At 45.8% G+C, this 24,741-nt stretch overlaps 2 protein-coding genes across 2 annotated transcripts in view; one reads left to right on the forward strand and one right to left on the reverse strand.

Moving 5' to 3' along the window:
• The window catches only part of LOC126235238 (adenylosuccinate lyase), a 52,257-nt gene extending 48,991 nt beyond the window's left edge, over window positions 1-3,266 (reverse strand). Inside the window, exon 1 of the mRNA XM_049943970.1 lies at window positions 3,090-3,266. Coding sequence (XP_049799927.1) covers window positions 3,090-3,266 — 177 coding nt within the window. The remainder of the gene's footprint in view (window positions 1-3,089) is intronic.
• LOC126236798 (protein snakeskin-like) overlaps window positions 3,202-24,741 on the forward strand; it is a 55,439-nt gene continuing 33,899 nt past the window's right edge. Inside the window, exon 1 of the mRNA XM_049946385.1 lies at window positions 3,202-3,353. Coding sequence (XP_049802342.1) covers window positions 3,300-3,353 — 54 coding nt within the window. The 5' untranslated portion in view covers window positions 3,202-3,299. The remainder of the gene's footprint in view (window positions 3,354-24,741) is intronic.

Below are 24,741 nucleotides of genomic sequence, written 5' to 3' on the forward strand. Positions count from 1 at the left end.
TTCGGTTACAGCTGTATAAGCACTCTCGTACGACACTCCCACATGCTCCTCTAGCATTGGAATCTTCCATAAACGACCTCCAGACAAATCTGACAAATTTTCTTGATGATGTCACCGGTGTACATCATGATGGACCTGTTGCACATCTTTCACGCTGTCTCGAGCATCATGGAAGCGCATGTATACACACTTTTTAGAAACAAGTTTTTTCCATACATCTTGAGCAGCATTTCGTAACATTCTCCAGCCATTGTCTCAAGTATGAAGTCAAAAAAAATGGTTCAAATGGCTCTGAGCACTATGGGACTTAACAGCTATGGTCATCAGTCTCCTAGAACTCAGAACTACTTAAACCTAACTAACCTAAGGACATCACACAACACCCAGTCATCACGAGGCAGAGAATATGAAGTCAAAATTCACGTTCGTGCGGCGAATATGATGCATCTTTGGTGGTCGTGTGGACCCTTACATTTTCTGAATAAAAATAGTTATTTGAAACCTTAAAGGTTTTCGGAACGGATCCTCTATTTGTCTGTGGAGCCTTGCTGACACATTGGCGAGTCTCTTGTTGTTTGGTCTTTTGGTGATTCCTTTAGAAGAAGGGCACGGCCGACTTCCTTCCCCTAATCCGATGAGACCAATGACCTCGCTGTTTGGTCTCTTCCCCCCAAATGAACCCAACCCAACTCCTTTAGAAGACTTGCTGTAAATAGGCTAGTACCTCCATCGATTCTCCCATTGCGAGGTGTTTTCCATCTTGAGGACGGACGTGAAATTCCCCTTAGTAACTTACTATAACGCCACTGAATCCATTCCACTCCATATTACCCTTAACAGCATAGCGGTACACCATCGTTCGACAACGCGCACACACAAACTTCACGTCTGGTCACCCATAATGCTTCGAGAATGAGAAATAACTGACTAAGGGCCAATAGCACCAAGTGAAACACACGGCTGCAATGCATTCCCCACGTTTTTGATGACAGGTTACACATAGAAGAATATATTTTCAGGTTGAGAATACCATATCGAAATATTGTATAATGGCATAAATGCTCTCTAACTCTTACCTATATGGCTTAAGAAATGAGCGGTTTTTTTCCACCAACACAGTACCTCATAACCAGAAGAAACAATAATATTTATCGGTACCTAATAGGGTGCACGGTTATCGTAAACGGCAGACACAGCTTCGAAAGTAATAAAAATTGATTCAGTCAGGTTATAGTAAGTTACTAGGGGACATTTCACGTCCGTCCTCAAGATGAAAAACACCTCTCAATGGGAGAATCGAGGGAGATACTGACCTATTTACAGCAAGTCTTCTAAAGGCGTTGGGTTGGGTTCATTTGGGGGGAAGAGACCAAACAGCGAGGTCATCGGTCTCATCGGATTAGGGAAAGATGGGGAAAGAAGTCGGCCGAGCCCTTCTTCTAAAGGAATCACCAACAGAGCAAACAACAAGAGACTCGCCAATGTGTCAGCAAGGCTCCACAGACAAATAGAGGATCCGTTCCGGAAATCTTCAAGATTTCAAATACTATTTTTATTTTGATAATGTAGGGGTTCACACGACCACCAAAGATGCATCGTATTCGCTGCAAGAGTACGTCAATACGACACTAACAGGTTTCGCACAACAGTGTGGAGCTCTTTAGCGTTCTAGGCTGTCTCCAGATGTAAATATTGTTCCTCTGTCTAAGAGCTTTGGTCACACATAAAGAAAACAGCACTGTACTACCACCTGTCATTTGAAATCCAATACGCTATAAATATTTCCTCTAAAACGGTTTTCAGCTGTACACGTCCATATTGGCCCTGCATGTGTTCTAATATTAACTACCGGTACGCACCTTTTATTAGGTTATAATCTTGAATTTTTTTATCCCTTGGAATCCAGCAAAGTACTTCCTCAGTCCAACACTTTTGCCTGGCTACATGTCCCGACCATTTCCATTTCATTTTCATTTGGTCATAATTATGTCTTGTGATGTACTTTGTCATCATCAGGAACTTTGTGTGTTTTCTTTAATAAGATTTTTTTAGGAGAGATCCAGACTTCCAAACATTTTTTTACGCAGTGGCGTACTCTCGCACGCGTGCAAATCTCTCTCGCCTGAGTGCACATTTCCACTAGCACGCTACACTGTCTGAGCGGTAAGAAGGTAAACTGCGGGCGCACCACATCAAACGCAGTGAAGTCGCGCAAGGAACACTAAACGTAAAACGCCACACACCGCTTGGTGGCTAGCGGAGTATAGATGTAGATGCACTGCCATTCCGTCGTCCGCCTGTTCCTAGCCTCCGATCAAAGGTGAGGGATGACACAGAATGTTGCGAGGTATCCATTACTTGTTTTCGGACGGCAGGCGCAGATGTGACAGGATTACGATGTGCTTGGTGCACCTTACTGCCCAAGGCTGGCCACGCGTGGTCGACTGCACCCTCGACGACGAGTATGTCTGCCCTCAAGCGTCCATGCAATCCAAGATCAGGCTGCTGCCATATTCGAATGTTCCAATCCAGCATTGAGCCACTATCGCATTCGAATGCCCCACAAATCTGGACATTGCACGATTTGACCAGCTGGCCACATGGAGACCCACAATGAGGCCCATCCCAAACTCCTTCAGTTCCTTATAACGGTCCCACACGAATACACAGCATCACCCTGTCCTTGGAAGTAATCACTCAACATCGCTGAGGACTTCTTACATATCCTACCACACCTGGTAACAACTCTAAACAAGAACAACAATAGTGTACTCTGCTGGGCATTCTACGTGACAGAGAGAACTGCAACTCTGATCATTTACATAACAGTCGATGGTGTGTACTTGTTCTGACATGCGACCGTATCCTTTGGGTGCTTCACGTTTGATACAATACAACGGCAGAAAGGCAATAGAAGTCCGTTGTCAAAAGGGAGAAGTGCTGTTTTGGCTCTGTCACGACCTCATTATCGAGATAAAATACTGCAAAGACACCACTATAGAAGTGACGTGTTGTTCCAATTGTTGTGGGAGACTGCGAGGTTCAGAGAACTGTTGGGATGGAGCGCTATCGCGTAGCGGTGTCATTACCAACGAGCGCGGCCCCCGGCAGTCCAGTGGGCATGTCGCAGTGTGGCAGCCCAGATATGGCGGCGCTGTGGTCCGCGGCGTCACAGAGGGCGCTCCCGACAGGTGTGTCGGCGTTATCGGGTGGCGCGAGTTATCTACGGGGCAGGCCACAGCTGCAGCCACGCCAGGACCCGCCATTGTCGGCTGAGACGTGACGCGCGCGGCACCACCATGTCCGCCAAGATACTCAGCATCGCCTCCATCTTCATCAAGCTGCTCAAGCTGGTGAGTATCTACACGGCGCCCGGCCCTCTCTGCACGCGTCGCGCCACAAGCAGCTGTAAGCTGTACCTCTGCGCAGCTGCAGCAGCGGCTTAAAACCGTGCGGACTTTCATCACACAGTGACACATTTCTCGAGACGCTCAATGGAGGCGTCACTGGATTCGTGACTCACTCTCAGGTAGTTCGTCTGCCACGAACAAAGAAAGGGTTCTTACAAGCACTAATGAACATACCGTGACATTTAGTGGCATCGCTAGCTGAAAAATGTGGTGGTTGTGGAAGAGTAAACTGTTCTTTCTTGCCGTGCTTTGTGGTCTAGCAGCCGCCTCTCATCCTCCAATAACGGAGAGATTTTCAATGTGGTGTTCCAATGATACTGGTGGAGTACATGCTATTTCAGTGCAAACGCTGTCGTTGTGGAACTTCGGTCCTTTTACCTGGATCTATACTTCGGTTTCTTTTTGAAACTTAAGGTTTCTTATGGGCTTACAATGTAATTATAAACAAACAATATTTTAACTTCAACTTCAGAAATTCCAACTCACCCTACAATTGGGATTTGGTTAAGGAATTCCATTTGTGGTGCCCCTCACATTCCCTATATGGACGTCGACCACCAGTTACGAACATTTAAAACTGCAACGGCAAATAAGAAGCCGGCCACAATGCAATGCGGACTGTTGGCACAAAAAATCACAAAAATTAGAAACGATATCCCCCTTCGCTAAAACGTTAATTTCACCTGTGCGGTGTATTATGCCTATTGGGCTTACACGTATCTGTTTACTGCAGATGACTCATGCGATCGTGTTAGGTGTAGCGTTGTGTGTGTGTGTGTGTGTGTGTGTGTGTGTGTGTGTGTGTGATATGCAGACGCTGTTTATCCTAAAGTTTAAATAAAGTAGCGGGATGAATCAGTTCTTCCTCGTATCACGTTATTACACATGTCAACTTGTAATAACAGATACCAATATGAGAAAAAAGAATAGGAATGTCAACAAAAGCTAACTTACGTACGGTATTTACTAAGCGTCAGCACGCGTGAAGTATAGTAAATTTCATACTACTCCCGCAGATCTCAACCATTCACATTACAATACGGATAAATTTAAGTTATCTGTGGTATGACTGTATAGTGGAAGACGCAGAAATTCAAACTCCTAAAATGTCAAGCAGGTCGGTCAACTGAATTAATACCTATTCTGCTTTATTCCAAAGTACGACTTCATCAATATACATCAGACACATATAGGCAAGTATTTCCTCAGAAAATTATCGCCAGGGATCATGACAGCACAAGTCAGACCTTCGCGAATGAATATAAATACACAGCATTATAGGAGGACTAAATCGACATCTTTCAGAATTCCAAAGTCAAGGGCCAAACATGCAGAACGGTCTTTACCAGGATAGTGCACGGATTTCAATAGATAGTTTTTATTGAGTGAGACCAAAGTGAAGCTATTCATGGATTAGTTTTTTACACATATGGGTAAATGTGAACGCACAACATGTGTTACAGAAAATAATGTGATTCCCTCTGCCATTGTTAGCATGCTGATGCAACACTTACTCGTGAGTATTAAGTAATGTTTTCAGCTGGATTGGTTACTCTTGCGAAGCTAAACACAAGGCCTTAATCTAAATGCTGAAAATGTAGACAGACACAAAGGTACCTGAAGTGTGCCTCATAGACCTGTAGTACGCCCAATGACGTTTCCGAGCTACATTAAGGAGTTAGTTATCTACATTTACAGGCTGTCACAGACCCTTTGCAACTGAAGCAATTCCCTATGATAAAGCCAAACATCATGAAAACTGCACTCCTACACGTATATGGCTGCAGGAGGTTTTGGAGCGCAAATCTCGGAAACGGATTTCGAAAAACAAATCAGATTAAATGTTTAGTAAATTTTAGTTTCCCGATGATTTCCGGTAACAATATTAAGGCACCGACCCAACCCATGACGACATAAAGAACATACTTCACACGCAGTAGGGAGGTGGATAATAAATGGACTCATGTTCGGTAGGTGCGAGGTTCCTATCCTTCGACACGGTGGGGTAAATATTCCTGAAACTGTATTCCTGCCTGCCTTTCTAGTTTCAGCGATCCGGGGTATGTCAGTGTAACAGACCAGTAATTAACCAGCACAGTCGTGGAAGCGATCAGAGCTGCAGGACAGCAGGTGACTCGCGTCACGATATCGCACAACGACGCTACAGATAAGAGCAGGAGAGAAGCCTTTCACGAATCATTCATACATCTGCCCTGATTTTCTAAGATCGTTGGTAAACGTTTCGCTGCGACTAATCTCAGTATGTTTTTATTTTTTTATATTGTTGTAAATGGCCTTCCGTCGTCGTCGTCGTCGTCGTCGTAGTAGTAGTAGTAGTCGTCTTCCTTTCAAGGATTAGGATATTGCAAGTTCTGAAGTCACAAAAAAAAATCATAACCTTTTTTTTCCGAGGTTTTCCAGTATCTCTTTTTCCCAATCGGTTTGTAGTTCAGGATATTCTAGGAAATGCTACGACCTGTCCTTTTCATGGGCATTGTCTCAAATTTTCACGATACTTTTGACATTTTTCATTCATGTTGAAGATATTTAATTCTTTTCTAGTATCTTTATTACTAATCGTATCTCTTCTGCTGTAAATTGTAAATGTATTATCTACCTTGTAAACTATTATTTTTATTTTTATATCATGAGCTTTAGATAGTTCTTAGATCCAGCAAGAAGAATATTTTGTGATTCAAATGTAGTCTACTTTAACCTGTTATCGATTTCGATACGAGTGTTGCCCAGAAGGTACTGCACCGCGTTTTTTTCTTCAACAATTCTTTACTGAACGCAATGAGAATTACACACTCGAAAGAATGGTGCTTTATCTACACACCCTATTTATCCACGTAATCTCCAGCCTGTTCTATGGCCTCCCTCCAGCGCGAAACAAGGCCGTGTACGCCCTGTCGGTACCAGTCCTTGCCCTGGTGGCGGAGCCGGCGCTTCACTTCCCCATGGTCCTCATAATGTCCCCCACGAACGGCGTCCTTTAATGGCCCAGACAACTGGAAGTCCGAGGGTGCTTGCTAGGTCAGGGCTGTATGGTGGATGGGGTAGCACTGTCCAACCGTGTTTTTCGATGTGTCCAGCAGTCCTCAGACTTGTTTCGGGCCGAGCATTATCGTGTTGCAGCAAAACATCTCCTGGGTTGCTGTGGCGCCGAAGTGGCCAGAAGCGCGTCATGAGTTTTGTTAACGTGTTGCCATATGCTTCTGAATTAATGGTACCGCACAATTGCATCACATTAATGAGAATCACACCTTCACAGTCCCAGAACACTGTGATCATGATCTTACCGGCGGAAGCAGTTATTTTGAATTTCTTCTCCTGTGGGTAGTGGCGCCATTCCATCGAATGTCGTTTTGTTTCAGGCTCAAAATGGTGAACCCAGGTTTCATCACCTGTCACAATTCGGAATAGGAAAGCCTTCCCCTCAGCTTGAAAACGTTCTAACAAATGAAGACAAATGTTTTTTGTATGCAATTTGTGACCCACCGTTAGACACCGCGGGACCCATCTTTCACAAATTTGTCAATATCCAAGAGTGTGGATAATTGCATCCACACAGATGCAGTACCAATTGCCGAGTCGCAATGCGTCCGTCCTCGCGAATGACATCGGCTCGCTGCAACATGTCAGTTGTGACAGCCGTGGACGGGCTCCCCGACCGCTGCAAATCGTGGAGCTCCGCCGAACCGCCATCTGATGACGTCACCCTCCGTGCCCAGGGACGATCTGTACTTCTGTCGACAGCAGATCCTCAGTAGACTGCGCACAAGCGTTTGTGAATATTCCCCACAGTTTCTGTTTCTGCAGTGAGAAATTCAATGGCGGCACGTTGCTTGTAACGTACATCACCTACAAACGCCATTTTCAGACTGTCCTGCAGCTACGCTATCTGTCGGAAGTGACTATACTTGGCACGTTCACTCAGGAGACTTCAAATAATACACACGTAACGTTTAGCACTCGTAACATTGTTTTCGGCTGAGAAAAAAAAAATACGGTGCATTACTTTCTGAGCAACCCTCGTACATCGATAGAAGAGACATGTTGTAATTACATCCGAGGGCTTTTTTTAAATTGGTGTACGCCATAAAATGATGATATTAATGTGAAGGAGTTCATAACAGTTTGGGTGTCTGAAAATGGGATAAATCATTGTACTTCCATTTTGTGCAAAAAAAAGACACACACACACACACACACACACACACACACACACACTTATAAAAGTTTGTAATGAATTCCGTCTACTGCCTTCGTAGCATTTTTTATTATGCCAATATAATGATTAAAAACTCTACGGTGAACACATGCAAGTTGCTTCATTAATTTGACGTACACAAAAAAAAAAAATCGACGAATTTCACAACTACGCGTTTCTGGCGTGTTGATATTGCAATGTAAGTTCTTCAATAACAACAGAAAACCAGATTATGAAGCTAATGTGTTATCCATTTATTTCACTGTTTCACTGTTTCTACAATGGAATTTGAAATCACCTACAAAGAGGTGACAAGAATCATGGGATTCGTCCTAATATCGCGTCGGACATCCTTTTTCCCGGCGTAACAGAGTAAATGAAATGAAATGAGCGTTTGGCGTCATTGGCTGGGAGGCCCCTTACGGGGTAGGTCCGGCCGCCTTGGTGCGGGTCTTATTACATTCGACGCCACATTGGGTGACCTGCGCGCCGCAGAGTAGCTCGACGTGGAATGGACTTAACAAGTCGTTGGAAGTCCCTGCCGAAATACTGAGCCATGCTGCTCCTACAGCCGTCCATAATTACGAGAGTGTTGTCGACGCACGATGTTGTGCACGAACTCACCCCTCGATTATGTCCCACAAATGTTCGATGGGATTCATGGCGGGCGATCTTGGTGGCCAATTTATTCACTCTAATTGCCCACAAAGTTCTTCAAACCAATCGGGAACAACTGTAGGCCAGTGACACGACACATTGTCAACCATAAAAATTGCATCGTTGTTTGAGAATATGAAGTCCACGAATGGCTGCTAATGGTCTCCAAGTACCCGAACATAAACATTTTCAGTCAATTATTGGTTCATTTGGGCCAAAGCACCCAGTTCATTCCATGTAAACACAGCTCACACCATTATGCAGCCACTACCAGCTCGCAGAGTGTGTTGTGGACAACTTGGGTCCATGGCTTCGTGGGGCCTACGCCACACTCGAACCATATCATCAGCTCTTACCAACTAAATTCGGGATTCATCTGACCAGGCCACGGATTTCCAGTCGTCTAGGGTCCAACCGATATGGCCATAACCTCTGGAGAGGCCGGCAGGCGATGTCGTGCCGTTAGCGAACTCACTCGCGTCGCTCGTCTGCCGCCATAACCCATTAACGCCAAATTTCGCCGCACTGACCTAACGAATACATTCCTTGTACGTCATACATTGATTTCTGTGGTTATTAGCACTGGCAACTCAACGCAAACGCCGCTCTCTCCGTCATTATGTGAAGGCCGTCGGTCGGTGCTAAGAGGTAGTGCCTAAAATGTGGTATTCTCGACACATTCTTAACACTGTGGGTCGCGAAATTACCATTCCGCCTTCACAATCTGTTAATTCTCGTCGTCTAGCCATAATCACGTGGGAAACCTTTCACACGAAGCACCAGAGTACCAATGACAGCTCCGCCAATGCACTGCCCTTTTATACCCTGTGCAAGTGACACAAGCGCCATCCGCATACGTGTACATCGATCTCCCGTCAGTGTGTGTTGATGATTGCTTAAGACTGCAATGCTACTAAGATCACTTAATGCTCAAGTCGGTGTCACCTCACTAAGTTATAAAATACCGTCGCATCGTCTTTTACACTACTGGCCATTAAAATTGCTACACCAAGAAGAAATGCAGATGATAAACGGGTATTCATTGGACAAATATATTATACTAGAACTGACATGTGATTACATTTTCACGCAATTTGGGTGCATAGATCCTGAGAAATCAGTACCCAGAACAACCACCCCTGACCGTAATAACGGCCTTGATACGCCTGGGCATTGAGCTTGTATGGCGTGTACAGGTACAGCTGCCCATGCAGCTTCAACACGATACCACAGTTCATCAAGAGTAGTGACTGGCGTATTGTGACGAGCCAGTTGCTCGGCCACCATTGACCAGACGTTTTCGATTGGTGAGAGACCTGTAGAATGTGCTGGCCATGGCAGCAATCGAACATTTTCTGTATCCAGAAAGGCCCGTACAGGACCTGCAACATGCGGTCCTGCATTATCCTGCTGAAATGTAGGGTTTCGCAGGGATCGAATGAAGGGCAGAAACACGGGTCGTAACACATCTGAAATGTAACGTCCACTGTTCAAAGTGCCGTCAATCCGAACAAGAGGTGACCGAGACGTGTAACCAATGGCATACCATCACGTCGGGTGATACGCCAGTATGGCGACGACGAATACACGCTTCCAATGTGCGTTCACCGCGATGTCGCCAAACACGGATGCGACCATCATGATGCTGTAAACAGAAACTGGATTCATCCAAAATAATGACGTTTTGCCATTCGTGCACCCAGGCTCGTCGTCGAGTACACCATCGCAAGCGCTCCTGTCTGTGATGCAGCGTCAAGGGTAACCGCAGCCATGATCTCCGAGCTGATATTCCATGCTGCTGCAAACGTCGTCGAACTGTTCGTGCAGATGGTTGTTGTCTTGCAAACGTCCACATCTGTAGACTCAGGGATCGAGACGTGGCTGCACGATCCGTTACAGCCATGTGGATAAGATGCCTGTCATCTCGACGGCTAGTGATACGAGGCCGTTGGGATCCAGCACGGCGTTCCATATTACCCTCCTGCCACCGATTCCATATTCTGCTAACAGTCATTGGATCTCGACGAACGCGAGCAGCAATGTCGCGATACGATAAACCGCAATCGCGATAGGCTACAATCTGACTTTTATAAAAGTCGGAAACGTGATGGTACGCATTTCTCCTCCTTACACGATGCATCACAACAACGTTTCACCAGGCAACGCCGGTCAACTGCTGTTTGTGTATGAGAAATCGGTTGGAAACTTTCCTCATGTCAGCACGTTGTAGGTGTCGCCACGGGCGCCAACCTTGTGTGAATGCTCTGAAAAGCTAATCATTTGCATATCACAGCATCTTCTTCCTGTCGGTTAAATTTCGTGTCCGTAGCACGTCATCTTCGTGGTGTAACAATTTATGGCCAGTAGCGTATATACCTAAATCAGTCAGGCCGTGTCTCACTTTGATATCTAGGAACATAAAGCACAAAAAGTCCTGTATTTCTGTAAATCTACTTTTCTGATCAGTATAAGATGGACAGAATACGTAAATAACTAATCAAAACAAGCGTACATTCTTCAGTCTGGAACCGCGTGACCACTACGGTCGGAGGTTCGAATCCTGCCTCGGGCATGGATGTGTGTGATGTCCGTAGGTTAGTTAGGTTTAAGTAGTTCTTAGTTCTAGGGAACTGATGACCACAGATGTTAAGTCCCATAGTGCTCAGAGCCATTTGAACCATTTGAATCAAGCGTACATTTTTAATTCAGTATTTATTTTTAGAAAATGAAAAATAGGGAAACTGCACGAAACGTTTCAGTCAGATATAATTATGTACTACAGCCACACATTTTGCACTTCCTGCAATAAATATCTATAGGACGTAGCTGAGAATTAAGTAGTATGGTAGTATAAATAACTGATAGGTCTTATTCATAGCACAACAATTGTGAGTGAAGCTGTGAAATACAATCTACAACAAGAGATCAACCACTGATTCGTACTGACACGTTCTCTACAACTTAACGCTTTACTAGAATATACACAAGAAGAGTATAGCGCAAAAACACTTCTATATTAATACGTTACTATCACGGAATCTAATACCAGTTGCAGGGTGCCAATGTAACGCGTTAGAGGGGCAACGAAATTTTCATTTTCAATACTTCACATTATTATTGAGCGAATTTAAAAATTTTAAAATTTGTCAAATCTACTCATTAAGAAGTGTAATCTTATAAGTCTAACACAATAAGATAAGTATTATAGTTCGAAATTGTGTGTTAGTCTTGAGGCAGCCGCCAAATACCCGAACGTTATTCATCCAGCATTTGAGAATTAGAGCACTTTGCGACTTCCAGTAAACTCTACACATGATTTCAAACTTTACGAAACTTTTCGGTGCTGACTCCCCCCCCCCCCCAACAAAATGATGAAAGGAAAAAAAGCTTATCGCTTTGTACATTTTTAGTACTCATGCAGTAATACTTCAGCATCAGACATAAAGTTTTAATTTATTACTTCTTCACTGCTTACTCAATTCGCAACTCACTTTGCGACACACTTTGTAAATCGTTTCTGTCTACATATATCGATGGACGCACCGGAAAAATTATAGTATCATTGTATGAAGCACAGTCCAGGATAAATGACGTCATAAACATCGAGATGCGTGAAGAATCTTGCTCTTGCTTAAAACAGAGCGCAAATTATCCACATTATATTCATCTAGCGTTTCATAATGAGATCACTTAGCGACTTCCAATAAACTTTAAATGTAATTTCAAACCTTTTCTAAACTTTTTTCTCGCTCAACGTCAAATATTTGACACATTCTCTCATTTGCAAAATAATCACACCTGTAAAGCTGTTCTATGTATTGGAGTTCGATTCTTTAAGGAATCCGGATTTACTGGTTCTTACTCAATGTGGTGTGGTTTGCATCCAATGCGTCACTAACGGAAGACTGCAACGAAGACATTCTGTGTACGATATTTCCTTCGTCAGTGCCGGCAGCTCCACCAGCATATTACTATCAGAATAGTGCTCTTGGTCCGGTGGTAACGCCACCCACAACTCTCTTCCTCGTTAATATCTCCAGCTCGAAAAGAAATATATCTGTGTGTGTCTAGTTGCCAGTAGCGACCATATTAGTTTCAGTCTAAGAATTAAACTTTCCGTAATACAAAACAACAACATCGTTAAGTCGCAGCTAAGGAAACGTCTCAGCCTGATAAACTAAAAAGGACCGTTTAGTATGGACGTGAATTAGTATACAGACAGTCAAGCCGAAGCTAAATAAAATCTCAGCATGGGACAGATTTGTGGGATTTAATTGTTATATTCTGTTCATTTACTTCTCTTGATCTTTCATATGTAGATGTAGCCACCGTAACTTTGGATTTTACTTCTTTTATGTCCTGTTATTGGATCGTGCGCAGCAATGAGTAACAGTCGTTGCGCTCACATATTAGCTTGAACTTCTCTAATTCTGGAATTTTTATAGTTAAGCCTATCTGTGAAGCATTGTGAGATCCCAGTAGCTCTTCTTCTGGAATTTGTACATCATTTCTGACACAACGTTGTGCTTACTAAACAGTCCCGTTATGTACATAGCTCTTCTTCCAATCTCACCTCCCCCCCTCCTCCTCCCAATCTCTCTCTCTCTCCCTCTCTCTCTCTCTCTCTCTCTCTCTCTCTCTCTCCCTCCCCCTGACCCATTTCCCATTAATTTAACTTTACAAAGGGAAACTTACTTTCATTAATTAGAATGGACACCGTAAGATGCAATTATCTTCTCTCGAAGATCTGCCAGTATTCTAATATCAGTTTCGCTATGTATCTGACCGGCCTTCACTTTGGTATTTTCTTTGAGCATCGTCCCCGGCTACTGAGTTTGTTCGCCACTTTAGTAAATAGTTTTAAAGGTATTAGCAACTGAAATACTCTACTATTTACAACAAGCGGAAGTCGCCAACGTAACAGTGGTACGAATGGTGAACTAATTGCTAGGCAGAGTAAAAATGAGAGATGGGGCTCCTCCACGCCCGCACCAACGTGGTGACCAAACCAAAAGTTCTACTGTCACCTCCTTAAAACATGTTAGTTATCTAGTAAGTGGATCACAGGATGCTGGGCTGTGATGTTGTCCGTGCGTCTGGGTAGGACTACGCATTTACACGGTCCATCAGGTGTTAGTGGACGAAACGCGAGTGAGGGTAGCGATTTGAAGAGCAGAGGGAAAAAAGTGCCATGGCTCGTGCCGTGGGAAAAAAAACCTCTGCGACAGTGGGATGGGTAGTAAGAGCAGTAGTGGCTTACTAGCTGCGATAGCTCATGAAAGGTTGCATTTGTTAGTATAGGTATCATGCATCATTACCGTGACAAGCGATGGCGATGTGTCCCAGTTGCTGCAGCTGCTACATTCCTGGAACAATCAAGATCGTTATACAGTAGTGGGAGATCGGCCATAGATCATCTCACTGTGTGGGGGATGTGTGGAGCTTGTTTGCATGCAGTGTACGGTACGGCTTCCCTGCGTGGTGCCAGTTATTCGGCAGTGTATTTCACCTGGATATCCAGTAAATGCGTCTGATTAACAGGGGCTCGCCTGTGCCGTTATGTTTGCGTATGCTTGGCCATAGATGTTATGTCCTTACAAGTATGTCTTTTGGTCTTTTGTGTTTCCATCTATGGTTGTGGTCGTAGTTCCCCAGATTCAGAATAAACGGGTTCTGCGAATGTCTGGAGTTTCTGTATAGTCTTGTGGTGAGTTTGTGGATTACCACCGTGAGAGTCTCAAGTCGGTATTCCCGGTGAAGGTCCGCGATGCGTGTGTATCGTGGAGCATTGCTTATGATTTTGAGTACTTTGTTTTGTATGAGCTGCAGACGGCGCAGGCGTGTAGGCGCAGCGTATCCCCAGACAGGAGCTGCGTACGTCATCAGGGGTCGGATAAGTGTCATGTACATGGACCTCGACACCCTTCTGTTCAGTGTGCTACGCCTGTTGAGCATAGGATAGAGCTGTTTGAGCCTCGCGCTAGCTCGGTTGGTCATGTGTTGTATGTGGTCCCCCCAGAGTAATTTCCGGTCCAGCCAGACACCGAGGTATTTGACTTTCTCGCGGAAACGTATTGGACGTGCATGTAGTTATTGGTCTGCAGTAGCGGTGTTTGCGCAGTTGCTTCGGTCTTCTAGTGAACAGAACGGCTTCGCACTTGTCGACGTTTACTCTAACACGTCATTTCTCCAACCAAGGCTCGGCCACTCTGAGTGCAGTCTGTAGGCGTGACGTAATGTTTGATGGTTTCCAACCTTGCGCAAGGATGGCTGTGTCATTCGCGTAGATTGCCATCATTGTGTTGTGTGTGGTTGGGAGATCGTTTATGTAGAGGTAAAACAGTAGGGGCCCTAGGATGCTTCCCTGGGGTACTCCCGCGTGTATACCGTGTCGTGTTGATTGTTTTCCCTGCACGTCAGTGTTGAAACTCCTGTCTGTGAGGTATGAGTGTATTAGACGCAGCAGCCCGTCGGGGAATCCCGCGTCGCTGAGTTTTCGGATGAGGCCGTTGTGCCATAGACGGTCGAAAGCCTTTTCGATGTCCAGGAACACTGCCCCTGTAGATTTGTTTATGTTGAAGGAGTTGTTGTGTTGTAGAGTGGTGATTCCTGAAGCCGAATTGCTCCGGTCTCAGGATGTCATTTGTTATGCAGTGCCTAGTGATGCGTTTGAGAATCACCTTCTCAACAATCTTACTGAGCGAGCTCAGAAGGCTGATGGGTCGGTAATTTTGTGGGAGGCTGTGGTCTTTCCCCGGCTTCCTGAACAGCAGGACCTTGGCCGTCTTCCAAAAGGCGGGGAAGTGTTGGTGTTTTAGTATGGCATTCGTTATGTGTGTTAGGTACTCAGTTGCTTCATCCGTGAACTCCTGGAGGACACGGTTTTGAATGCCATTATGACCAGGGGCTTTCCTAGCAGCGGAATGCATTATAGCCCAGGAGACTTCGGCTGTGCTAGCATGTCGAATGTCGTCGCGCGATGGTTGGGCTGGAATGCGTGTAACCTCTTGGTCAGTAGCAAGTGTGAACACTGGATCTGATGGTACCAGGTTCGGTGTGAATGACGCTGCGAGTGTGCGGACCATTAGTTCTGCTTTCTCTTCCGCTGAGTATGCAGGTCCGTCAGGCCCTTGAAGCGTTGGGGTGCATATTTTCTCCCTGGTGAAGTGTCGGGCTAGTTGCCAACACGCCAGGTCGTGCGGTGTCCAGCCCTTCGAGTTTTTGGTTCCACTGTTGTGTTCTATGTGTTTGTATTTTATCGTGTATGATGCCCTGTAGTCTGTTAATGTGCCGTTTGAAGTACGGACGCCTGGTGCGCTGCCATTGTCTCCTGAGGCGATTCCTCATTGAGATTAGGCCCAGGATTTCCTGGGGCAGGGCCGCACTGCGTTGTTGTGAGGTGCGATCAGGTATGGTGCCTACCATTGCGTCCTGGACGGCGTTAGTGAGGGTTTCTACTGCCTCGTCAATTTGTGCTGTTTCATTAATTTCGTGTATAGGTGGGATGTGGCTATCGAGCGTTTGCTTGAACAATGTCCAATTCGCACGCCCGTAGTCCAACATCTTGCGTTGTTCCATGTGCTGCAGTGTTTCCTCAATGTATAGTATTACAGGTTGGTGGTTTGAGGGCAGATCGTTTTCAACGGCAACGTTGAGTGTCGCTGTAATGCCCTTGATGAGGGCCATGTCTATCACGTCTGGCCTGTGTCCCCTCTTATAGGGAATGTGCGTCGGTTCAGTCGGCGCTAGTATAATGTAGTTTCTGCCTAGTGAATGTTCGTACAGTTTTTTGCCGTTGGGATTTCGTATGCGTGAATTCCATTCTGGGTGTTTTGCGTTCAGATCTCCAGCGACTATTACTCGCGGTGAAATGTTGAGTAATGTGCTGATATCGCGTGTTGAAATGCCTACAGGGCTGTTGTATACCGGTATCGGTGTGGTGTAGGCACCGTTGAACTTGACTCTGACGGCCGTAGCCTCGATTTTTTCCAGTTCAGGGAGCTCTATGTTGTGTGCTCAATGTCTTTGTGTATGACGATTGCAGTTCCACCTGCCACGGCGTCGCCCGGTCGGTCGGTACGATAGACACAGTAGCCAGGAAAGTTTAATTGTTTGTGCGGTTTAAGTTTAGTCTCGCTCAGTAGCGCGAAAAGGATTCCCTTGCTGGGTGATGAGTGTAGTGACGGCCGTCAGCACCTTGGTAAGGATTTGAACGGTCGTGTGTCGGGGGAATAGTGTTTCCAGCATTCCCCCAGGTGGTGTGTTGGTGTTGGGTGTGGCAGCCTGAGGTGCTGTTGTGGAGTTAGCGGCCGCTTGTGCGGGTATTGGTGTGTTGTTAGGAGCGGCATTTGTGTTTCGTGACAGAGGTTGTGGCGCCTGTGTTACATCTGTGGTGAGGGGGATGGTAGTGTGAGTTACAGTCTCGGTGTCTTGTTGACTGTTTTCCCGTGTGTTGCTGTTCTGTTGTTGCTGCGTGGCCTGTTGTGGTGATTTCGTGTTCCCCGCCCTGTGTTTGCGTGTCCGTCTATTCCTCCTCTGGGCTTGGGGTTCGGGGGGTTCTTGTGTGGATGTTTTTTCCTGTATATGGTGCGTTTCTTCGCAGCACGTGATTTCCGGGAGTGGGGTCGTGTTGTTTGGGGGCATAGGTGTTGGTACCGATGCTTGTTGGGTTTCAGGTGTTGTCTGTGGCTGTTGTGTGGCTGTTGCAGTGGTTGTTTCGCGTGTGTGTGTAGGGCGCTGAGGTTCCGCAGCCTGTGCCGTTCCGCCAGGGCGTGCAACCGTGGCAAACGTTACGCCGTTCCTTACTGGGTTCGGCGCTGGCCTTGGGCGTGGTATGTCGTACAGTACCCTGCTCTTGTCTTGTTTACGCTTCAGCGCCTGCTTGTAGGAGCTGCACTGTCTGAAGTTTGCCGCATAGGGCCCACCGCAGTTGGCACGGCGTGGCTGGTTTGACGGTGTTTGTGTGCAAGTGTTGGATCTGTGGTTGCCAGCGCATCCGCGGCAGCGAGTTGCCAGGCCGCAGCGGAGGACCGAGTGGCCGAATCGCAGGCAGTTGTTGCATTGTTGGGGGACGTTGGGTGGTTCGTAAAGTTCTACACGTACGTCCATCCGCAGAAAGCTCTTTATCTGCAGGATGGCGCGGGAATCTGCCGTGTCGGCTAACTCGACCATGTAGTGTGGTAACGGTGCGTGTGTACGGAATCCCGTCATCCGGAAGGCACTTTTACAGTCGAATCCCAGATAACAAAGTGCCGCCTGTACTGTCTCGTTGGGGGTACTGGGATCCACTCCCTTGATCACGTACTGCTGGGTTCTCTCGTCCAGCGTTCTGTACGTGTAATGTTCGATCTTCCGATCTTTGAGGAAGGTCAGAATATCTTTATATTCGTTTTCTGTGGCAACGTACAGTAAGGCCCTATCCCCCGAGTACTTTGCATGCAATGTGCGGTTTATGTGCCTTTCCGCGAATGCAGTGTTAAGGGCACTAAAGTTCCCATAGTTTTGTATAACGACTGGGGGGGAAACCAGTCTTGTGTTGTGTGGGCACCGCTGTGGCTTTGTGTGCTTTGTTGTTGTTCGCCACAACTGTGTTTGCGTTTTGTTTTGTGTTAATGTTGCTAGCCTGAGATGAACTAGTGGATGTAGGCAACAGCGCCTTTCGGTTGCCTAGCGAGTTTGGTTGCTCGCTTGTTTGTGCTGGTGTTTTTCTGGGTCTGCGTTTTGGGCCCTCCACCTGCCAGGGCTCTGTGTAGTGGTTTTGTGTCCACATCCGCCGCCACTGCCTCGATCTCTTGAGGCTGCGGCGTCGGTGGGAGAATGGTACATGACTGTCCAGTGACAGGTGAGTGTAAAGTGATGTTGAGTGTAGTTGTTTTGGTGGGAGAGACGTCCGCCCCTAAAAGTTCGGTGATTAGCCGGCGCGACTCGAGCTGCTTTTGCGCTTTCGCGCCAAGCTGTCGAGCGTCGCCAGCCGCTTCCTTGCCTTCGGTAGCGGGCGGGGCGCGAGTTTCGGCGGATGCAGTCGATCCTCGCGCCTCTTGTGTTGCAGTCTTGCTGCGGGTGACAGCAGGAGAAGTGCTAGCAGCATCCGCCATCTCGCACTTAGGATTATTTATTGGGTGGGAAGGGGGAAACGACAATTTTACTTTTCTCGATAGGAGAGAGAAGTGTCTTTTGTTCCCTATTGAAGTGGGTGGTCCCTACTTTACGCTAACATGCGCTGTTCGTGCAAGCGCGGCACCTAAAGAAGGTGCGGAAGAAGAATGGCCTGCAGCACGCGGGCTTGGTCCCGTGAAGGAGCCCCCTTTAAGAAGACAACTAATGAGGTCATCTCGCAGTAGCAGATGTACACACAGTTAATGTGAAGTTTGCTCATTGTTTCCCTATTGGAAACAGAATAGTTTAGGTGTATCACAATTCACAACAGTCACATGAATTTGAAACATTATTATCACGTCTATTACTAAAGCTGTCGAATCTCATCTTTGATGCAATGTTTATTTAGCTTGTCAGTGACAGTATAGAATCGCAGTGAATGTAGACAAACCACTACTAAAACATTTTCCCCTCTGTTTTTTATTTGTATGCCGAAACTATCACATCGATACCATTTCTTCTTCGGGATAAGCTAATATTGCCCCACCCATGTATCACTGCAAGCGAGTTTTGCACAGCCTGATCCGCTCTTTTTTAAAAAAACTGATGTACGAGCAGAAATTCTGAATCTTCCATCGTGATACAGTTAGAGAAAGTGAGCTGCAGTAACTGAAACATTTCAAATAAAATTTTCCAGCATAATTACAGGCGAAAAAAGTATTATGCGTAAAATAACTTTGGGCTGCAATTATCACCCAGAGGAAGATCATTGTACCCTTCTTTCCAAAAGATATAGAATGATGTTAACAAGAAACAGAGTTCATTTTTAAAAACAATCTCAGACGCAACAGTATCTTGGTAGATTGCCCCACTGCATACTGTTTCTTGGATGGAAGCGCAGTTCAGCAGTTTTAGTTACTGGTAAAATATTAGGATCGCCCTGCGTATTCTGTAGAATGTACGGAGCAGAGTGCTTCGCAACATTTTCATCTGCTCCGTTTCTCTCTACATCCTAATATGGACTGAAGAGGGAAAAATATCTGGCTGCATGCCTCTGGACGCGTCATACTCTCTCTTGCCTCTACATGTACTTCTACATCCGCAACCTGTTGTACATTGTCTGTCACGGGGACTTTGGATTTGACTTTTAACGGCACCTGCGCAGTGTCCTCAGTAAGTTGTAAGGGTCAGTCACAGTCAGAATAGGGTTCTGTGTAGCTGTGAGTGATCATGTCCGAGCTGAGGGAATTCGAACGTGCACAAATTGTTGGTGCTCGTATTGGTTTTTCTGTAACCAGGTATCCGAAGTGTTTGGTGTTTCAAGAGGCAACCGCACACACGAGGGCGCGGGAAAACATGATCCGCTAAGTCACGGGACACGAAAGTATGTATTAAGCCGTCGGCACACGGACCGAGCAACCGAACGTTGAGCGTGCCGAGTTTCTGACGTCATGGCGTGGAATAGCACGTTTCGGGAGTCTTTCTGAACGTGCAGAGCAATATCTGGCATGTCAGATATTCTGAGCGTTGGCCGATGAACTGACACAACGCCACCTACGTCACACGCACGCCGACTCCCTTCAGTTCAGAGTTTTGAGGCGCCATATTGGCATTCATTTCACGCCTATATGTATATATGTCGTTTCTGAGCACCAGCAAATTGAGAATCACTGCAAAACCAGTTGTTAACTGTGTTATTCGTTCCTATAAAATAATGAGAAACATAATATTCGTGACAAAAGAATTATTGTGAAGGCAGCGACACACTGAAGATCCACCCAAATAGGCATTTTTCTTAGTACAATTTGTTATAATTAAATTTAAATTAGTAGCATATCTACGATTAAGGTTTTTAGTAAGGGGTAACATAATATGATTAGAGGCAAGAGCTGTATTGTTGGTTCAGCGTAATGAGTAGTGTCACTGTCCCGTATTGAGTTGTTTATTAGGGCGGTGGTTCTCATTTTGATGCTTTCAGTTTTTTTTTTCCTTAGCGTTCCCGTTTTTATTAGGTTCTGATACTTTATTATTAGTTTAATATAAGTATATACTATAAAATTTGATGTTATGTAAACCTTTTTTTGAGGGGTGACTTTGTTCGATTGGCTTAATCTACAGGACAGTTTGCGCTACTTGTATAAAGATATTTTGCTCCTTTTTCTTTTACGCTTCGTAATTCACATGTTGCAAAGATTCTGCTGCTGGGTAGGAACAGTAATCAAGTAAGACTGACCTGGGGTTTCATTAAAATGTGGGAATGATGAAATAATGTTTATCTTATGGGGAGAAGTATTCCACAATTTTACCGCACTGTTTGTAATGGAACTTTTATAAGCCTGTGCCCTTATTGATTGGACATGGTACTTTCTTTTTCGTGGACGATGGAGGAAATATGCGTTTTAGTAGAGCTAACGTGGGAATTTCACGCGCGCCCGTTGAGTAAACAGTGTGATTTACGGACTAGAAACCTCCCTCAACTGCCGCTGGAGTGCGTTGCGATCACTTATACCACGTTGGGGCCCACGTAACGTATGCACAAGTCGCATCGTTCCTGAGTGTTCAGCAGCACGTTGAACTTGGCACGCTCAACGTTAACGTTCGACAACACGGTCCGTTTGCCGACGGCTTTAGGTGATCGCGAACGCCGCTCATTACAGCCGATAGTGACGAAACCTAAGACGACGACAGCTGCAAAAGTCACTGCAGAACTGAATGTAGCACTCGCGAACCCTGTGGGCAACAAAATAACACGATGAAAGCTCCTTCAGCTGGGAATTGCAGGGGAGTTTGAATTCCAAAACTAGAAAACGTAGTGTAGAAGACATAAAACCAAGGCTATGGAGCAATGGAAGGATGAGTCTTGTTTCGCACTGTTTCCAAGTTCGGTCTGAGTTTAAGTCCCAAAAGCGAAATATGGCGGGTGCTCGTTGATGATTTGGGCAGCCATATCGTAGTATTCCAAGGGCTCCGTTGTTATTCTGAATAGTCGCTTTACTTGGCTGATCATGTCCATCCCATGTTACAATGCTTGCTCCCCAATGCTGATGCTATGTTCCAAGACGACAGGGCCCCTATTCACAAAGCTCGCACCGTCCAGGACTGGTTTTGTGAAAACAAGGATGAACAATCACATCTCCCCTGGCCTCCGCAGTCACCACACACAAATATTATTCAGTCTTTTGGACAGAAGACTGCGCCGGCCGGGGTGGCCGAGCGGTTTTAGGCGCTACTGTCTGGAACCGCGCGACCGCTAAGGTCGCAGGTTCGAATCCTGCCTCGGGCATGGATGTGTGTGATATCCTTAGGTTAGTTAGGTTTAAGTTGTTCTAAGTTCTAGGGGACTGATGACCTCAGAAGTGAAGTCCCATAGTGCTCAGAGCCAGAAGACTGCACGGTCGCTGTCCGCCTCCAGCATCGTTACCTGAACTTGCCTCAATTTTGTGGGAAGAACGGTGTAAGATTCCCTTAATAACTGACAGGATCTGTATTTCTCCATTCCGAGACGACCGGAAAGCGTTTTGAAAGCCAACGGTTTTCCTGCACCGTTTTAAGCACGGCAATGTGTTGCGTTTCTTGTGTTTCTATATTTTGTCAAGCTCCTGTATCGCTACAAATACCTCTAGAATTACTGCTTCGGTCTACCGAGTAAGCTATTTCAATGTCTCAGCCTCTGGAATAGCTTTCTGTTGGAATGGGTTTCACATCGCAGTCCTACCATCCCGATTTAGGTTTTACCCATGTCCTCCCTAATTCTATTAAGTTAATTCTAGGATAGTTGCCGAGAAAAGGGCATGGCCGGTTTTTCCTCTCCTCCCCGGAGGCTGTAGAGCAGATCAGGGAGGAGTTTTTCCGGCGGCGGAGGTTTCCCGCCACTTCCATCGGCGCCCCGAGTTGCTCCGATCGAACAGGGAGCGAGGGAGTTCTAAACAGCCGGCAGTGTGGTTTTTCAAATCCCACATACAGGGTGAGGCATCTGTTTCCTTTTATATACTTTTTGATATGTTGAACATATTGACCAGCTACTTTCGCTTTGGCAGACAGACACTGTGGCTCCATAAAAAGAGGAACACACTGTTATGATAACGATATCGACCTCTAACGTCAAGATATGCAATTCGTTTTTTCATTTGAAACTATGCGGATTGTGGATTACAGAATTGTAGCTCTAGCTGGGTTCAACAATTATTTATGCATTCTCTATGTTCCATTAATAAAAATCACTGTAGACTTCAAAAAACACACATTAATAACGCTACGGTAGTACGGTAGTACGGTATGCGAGAGGCGTTCAATAAGTACTGAAAGACATTTTTCTCGGCCAGTTTCGATTGAAAAAATGCGGAATTTGCTATGGGACATCGTGGAAAATTTCTGCTTCAGCCTCTATAGTTTCATGAAGCTCCGATAGGTGGCTGTGCTAGGATTCTGCCTTCAAAATGGATTCTGCAACTGAGCTGCGTTCCAAGCAGAGAGTTGTAATTCGCGGAAAATCAGAGCGGCGCTGGTATTCATAGACGCTTGCAGAATGTCTACGGAGATCTGGCACGACGAGTAGTTGGGCGAGGCGTCTGTCATCATCGCAAGAAGGTCGCGGAAATCTGTCGGATCTCCATGCACCGGCCGGCCGCACACAGCTGTGACTGCTGCAATGTTTTGAACTTGCCGAGACGCTCATTCGAGGTGAGGTGATCAATGGATTACAACCAAAACCTCGTTAATCAACTGGACGCCTCTGTTGGTGGTGCTGACACACTCGTCCACTAGCTGGGATACTGAAACTGTGCAATCACTGGGTTCGTCGCCTAACAGAATACCATAAAGAGCAACGAAGAACTATCTGTGCGGAATTGCTTGCGTGTTACGAGGCTGACTGTGACAATTCTTTGACGAACATCTACCATAGGTGATGAAACAATGGTCCAACATTTCGAACCGGAAACAAAACTGCAATCATTGGATTGGAACCACATCATCTCTCCTCCGCAGAAAAAGTTCAAAGCCGCACCCTCATCTGATGAGAGTCATGGCGACGGTCTTCTAGAGCTCTGAAACGTTATTCTGTTTAATGTCCTCCCTTATGGTGCAACGATCAACTCAGAAGTGTCGCGTACTACCTTCAAGAAATTGAAGACACAACTTCAGCGTGTTCGTCGACACGAAGACGCAAACGAACTTCTCCATGACAACACAAGACTCACATAAGTCTGCGCACCTGAGAGGAGCTCACAAAACTTCACTACACAATTCTTTCTCATCCATCCCACAGCTCGGATCCCGCACCTTCCGACTTTTATCTGTTTCTCCCAACGAAGACCGCACTCCGCGGGAAGCAGTATGTGGACGACGGAGAGGTTATTGATGCAGCGAAATTTGGGTCCGACGTCCACCAGAAGAGTGGCACCATACGGGCATACAAGCTCCCCCAGTAAGGTGGCGTAACGCCGTCGCATTGAACAGGCATTATGCTCAAAAATAGGAGTTTGTACACAAAAGAGTGGACAATAATATGGAGCATTGGAATCTTGAATAAAACCAACCTGCTTTCATAAAAAAATATGTTGTATTACTCATTGAACGCCCCTCTTAAATCACGAGTAGCATAGGTTATATGAACACTTTTACATGTCAATACACCTGATCTATGCAGTCTTTGATTCCACAGCTTTTCATTCAAATTCACAGAAGGGCAATACACAGTTAACCGCGTCTCTCCTGTCTCGGGCGAGCGTTTTATTGCTAAAAGAAGCACAAAATTCTGGGTGCAGTACAACCCACTATACGAACGTAGGGAAAACCTAATGTTAAATACATTTCTATGGCATTATTTCTTACAAACTTTGGAGGAGGAGGAGGAGCCCGCCGCTGTGGCCGAGTGGTTCTAGGCGCTTCAGTCCGCAACCGCGCTGCTGTTACAGTTACAGGATCGAATCCTGCCTCGGGAATGGATGTGTGTAATGTCCTTTGGTTAGTTGGGTTTAAGTAGTTCTAAGTCTAGGGGACTGATGACCTCAGATGTTAACTCCCATAGTGCTTAGAGCCATTTGAACCATTTTTGAGGAGGAGGAGGAGAGCAGTGTTTAACATTCCGTCGTCAACGAAGTCACTGGAGACGGAGCACAAGCTCGGATTACAAAAGGTTAGGTGAAAAAAAATCGGCGGTACACTTCGAAGGGAACCATCCCGGCATTTGCCTGAAGCGATTTAAGGAAATCACTCAAAACCTAAATCAGGATGGCCGGACGCGGGTTTGAACCCACAATCTTTCTAATTAATTATGTCGGTGAATTATGTACACACTCACAGACATTATAAAGGACGATTTTGTTAAATGGGGGCAAACAGCAGGAAACAATCCCTGAGAGGAGA

This window comes from Schistocerca nitens, chromosome 2 (genome assembly GCF_023898315.1).
Source record: "Schistocerca nitens isolate TAMUIC-IGC-003100 chromosome 2, iqSchNite1.1, whole genome shotgun sequence".
Classification (NCBI taxonomy): Eukaryota; Metazoa; Arthropoda; class Insecta; order Orthoptera; family Acrididae; genus Schistocerca; species Schistocerca nitens.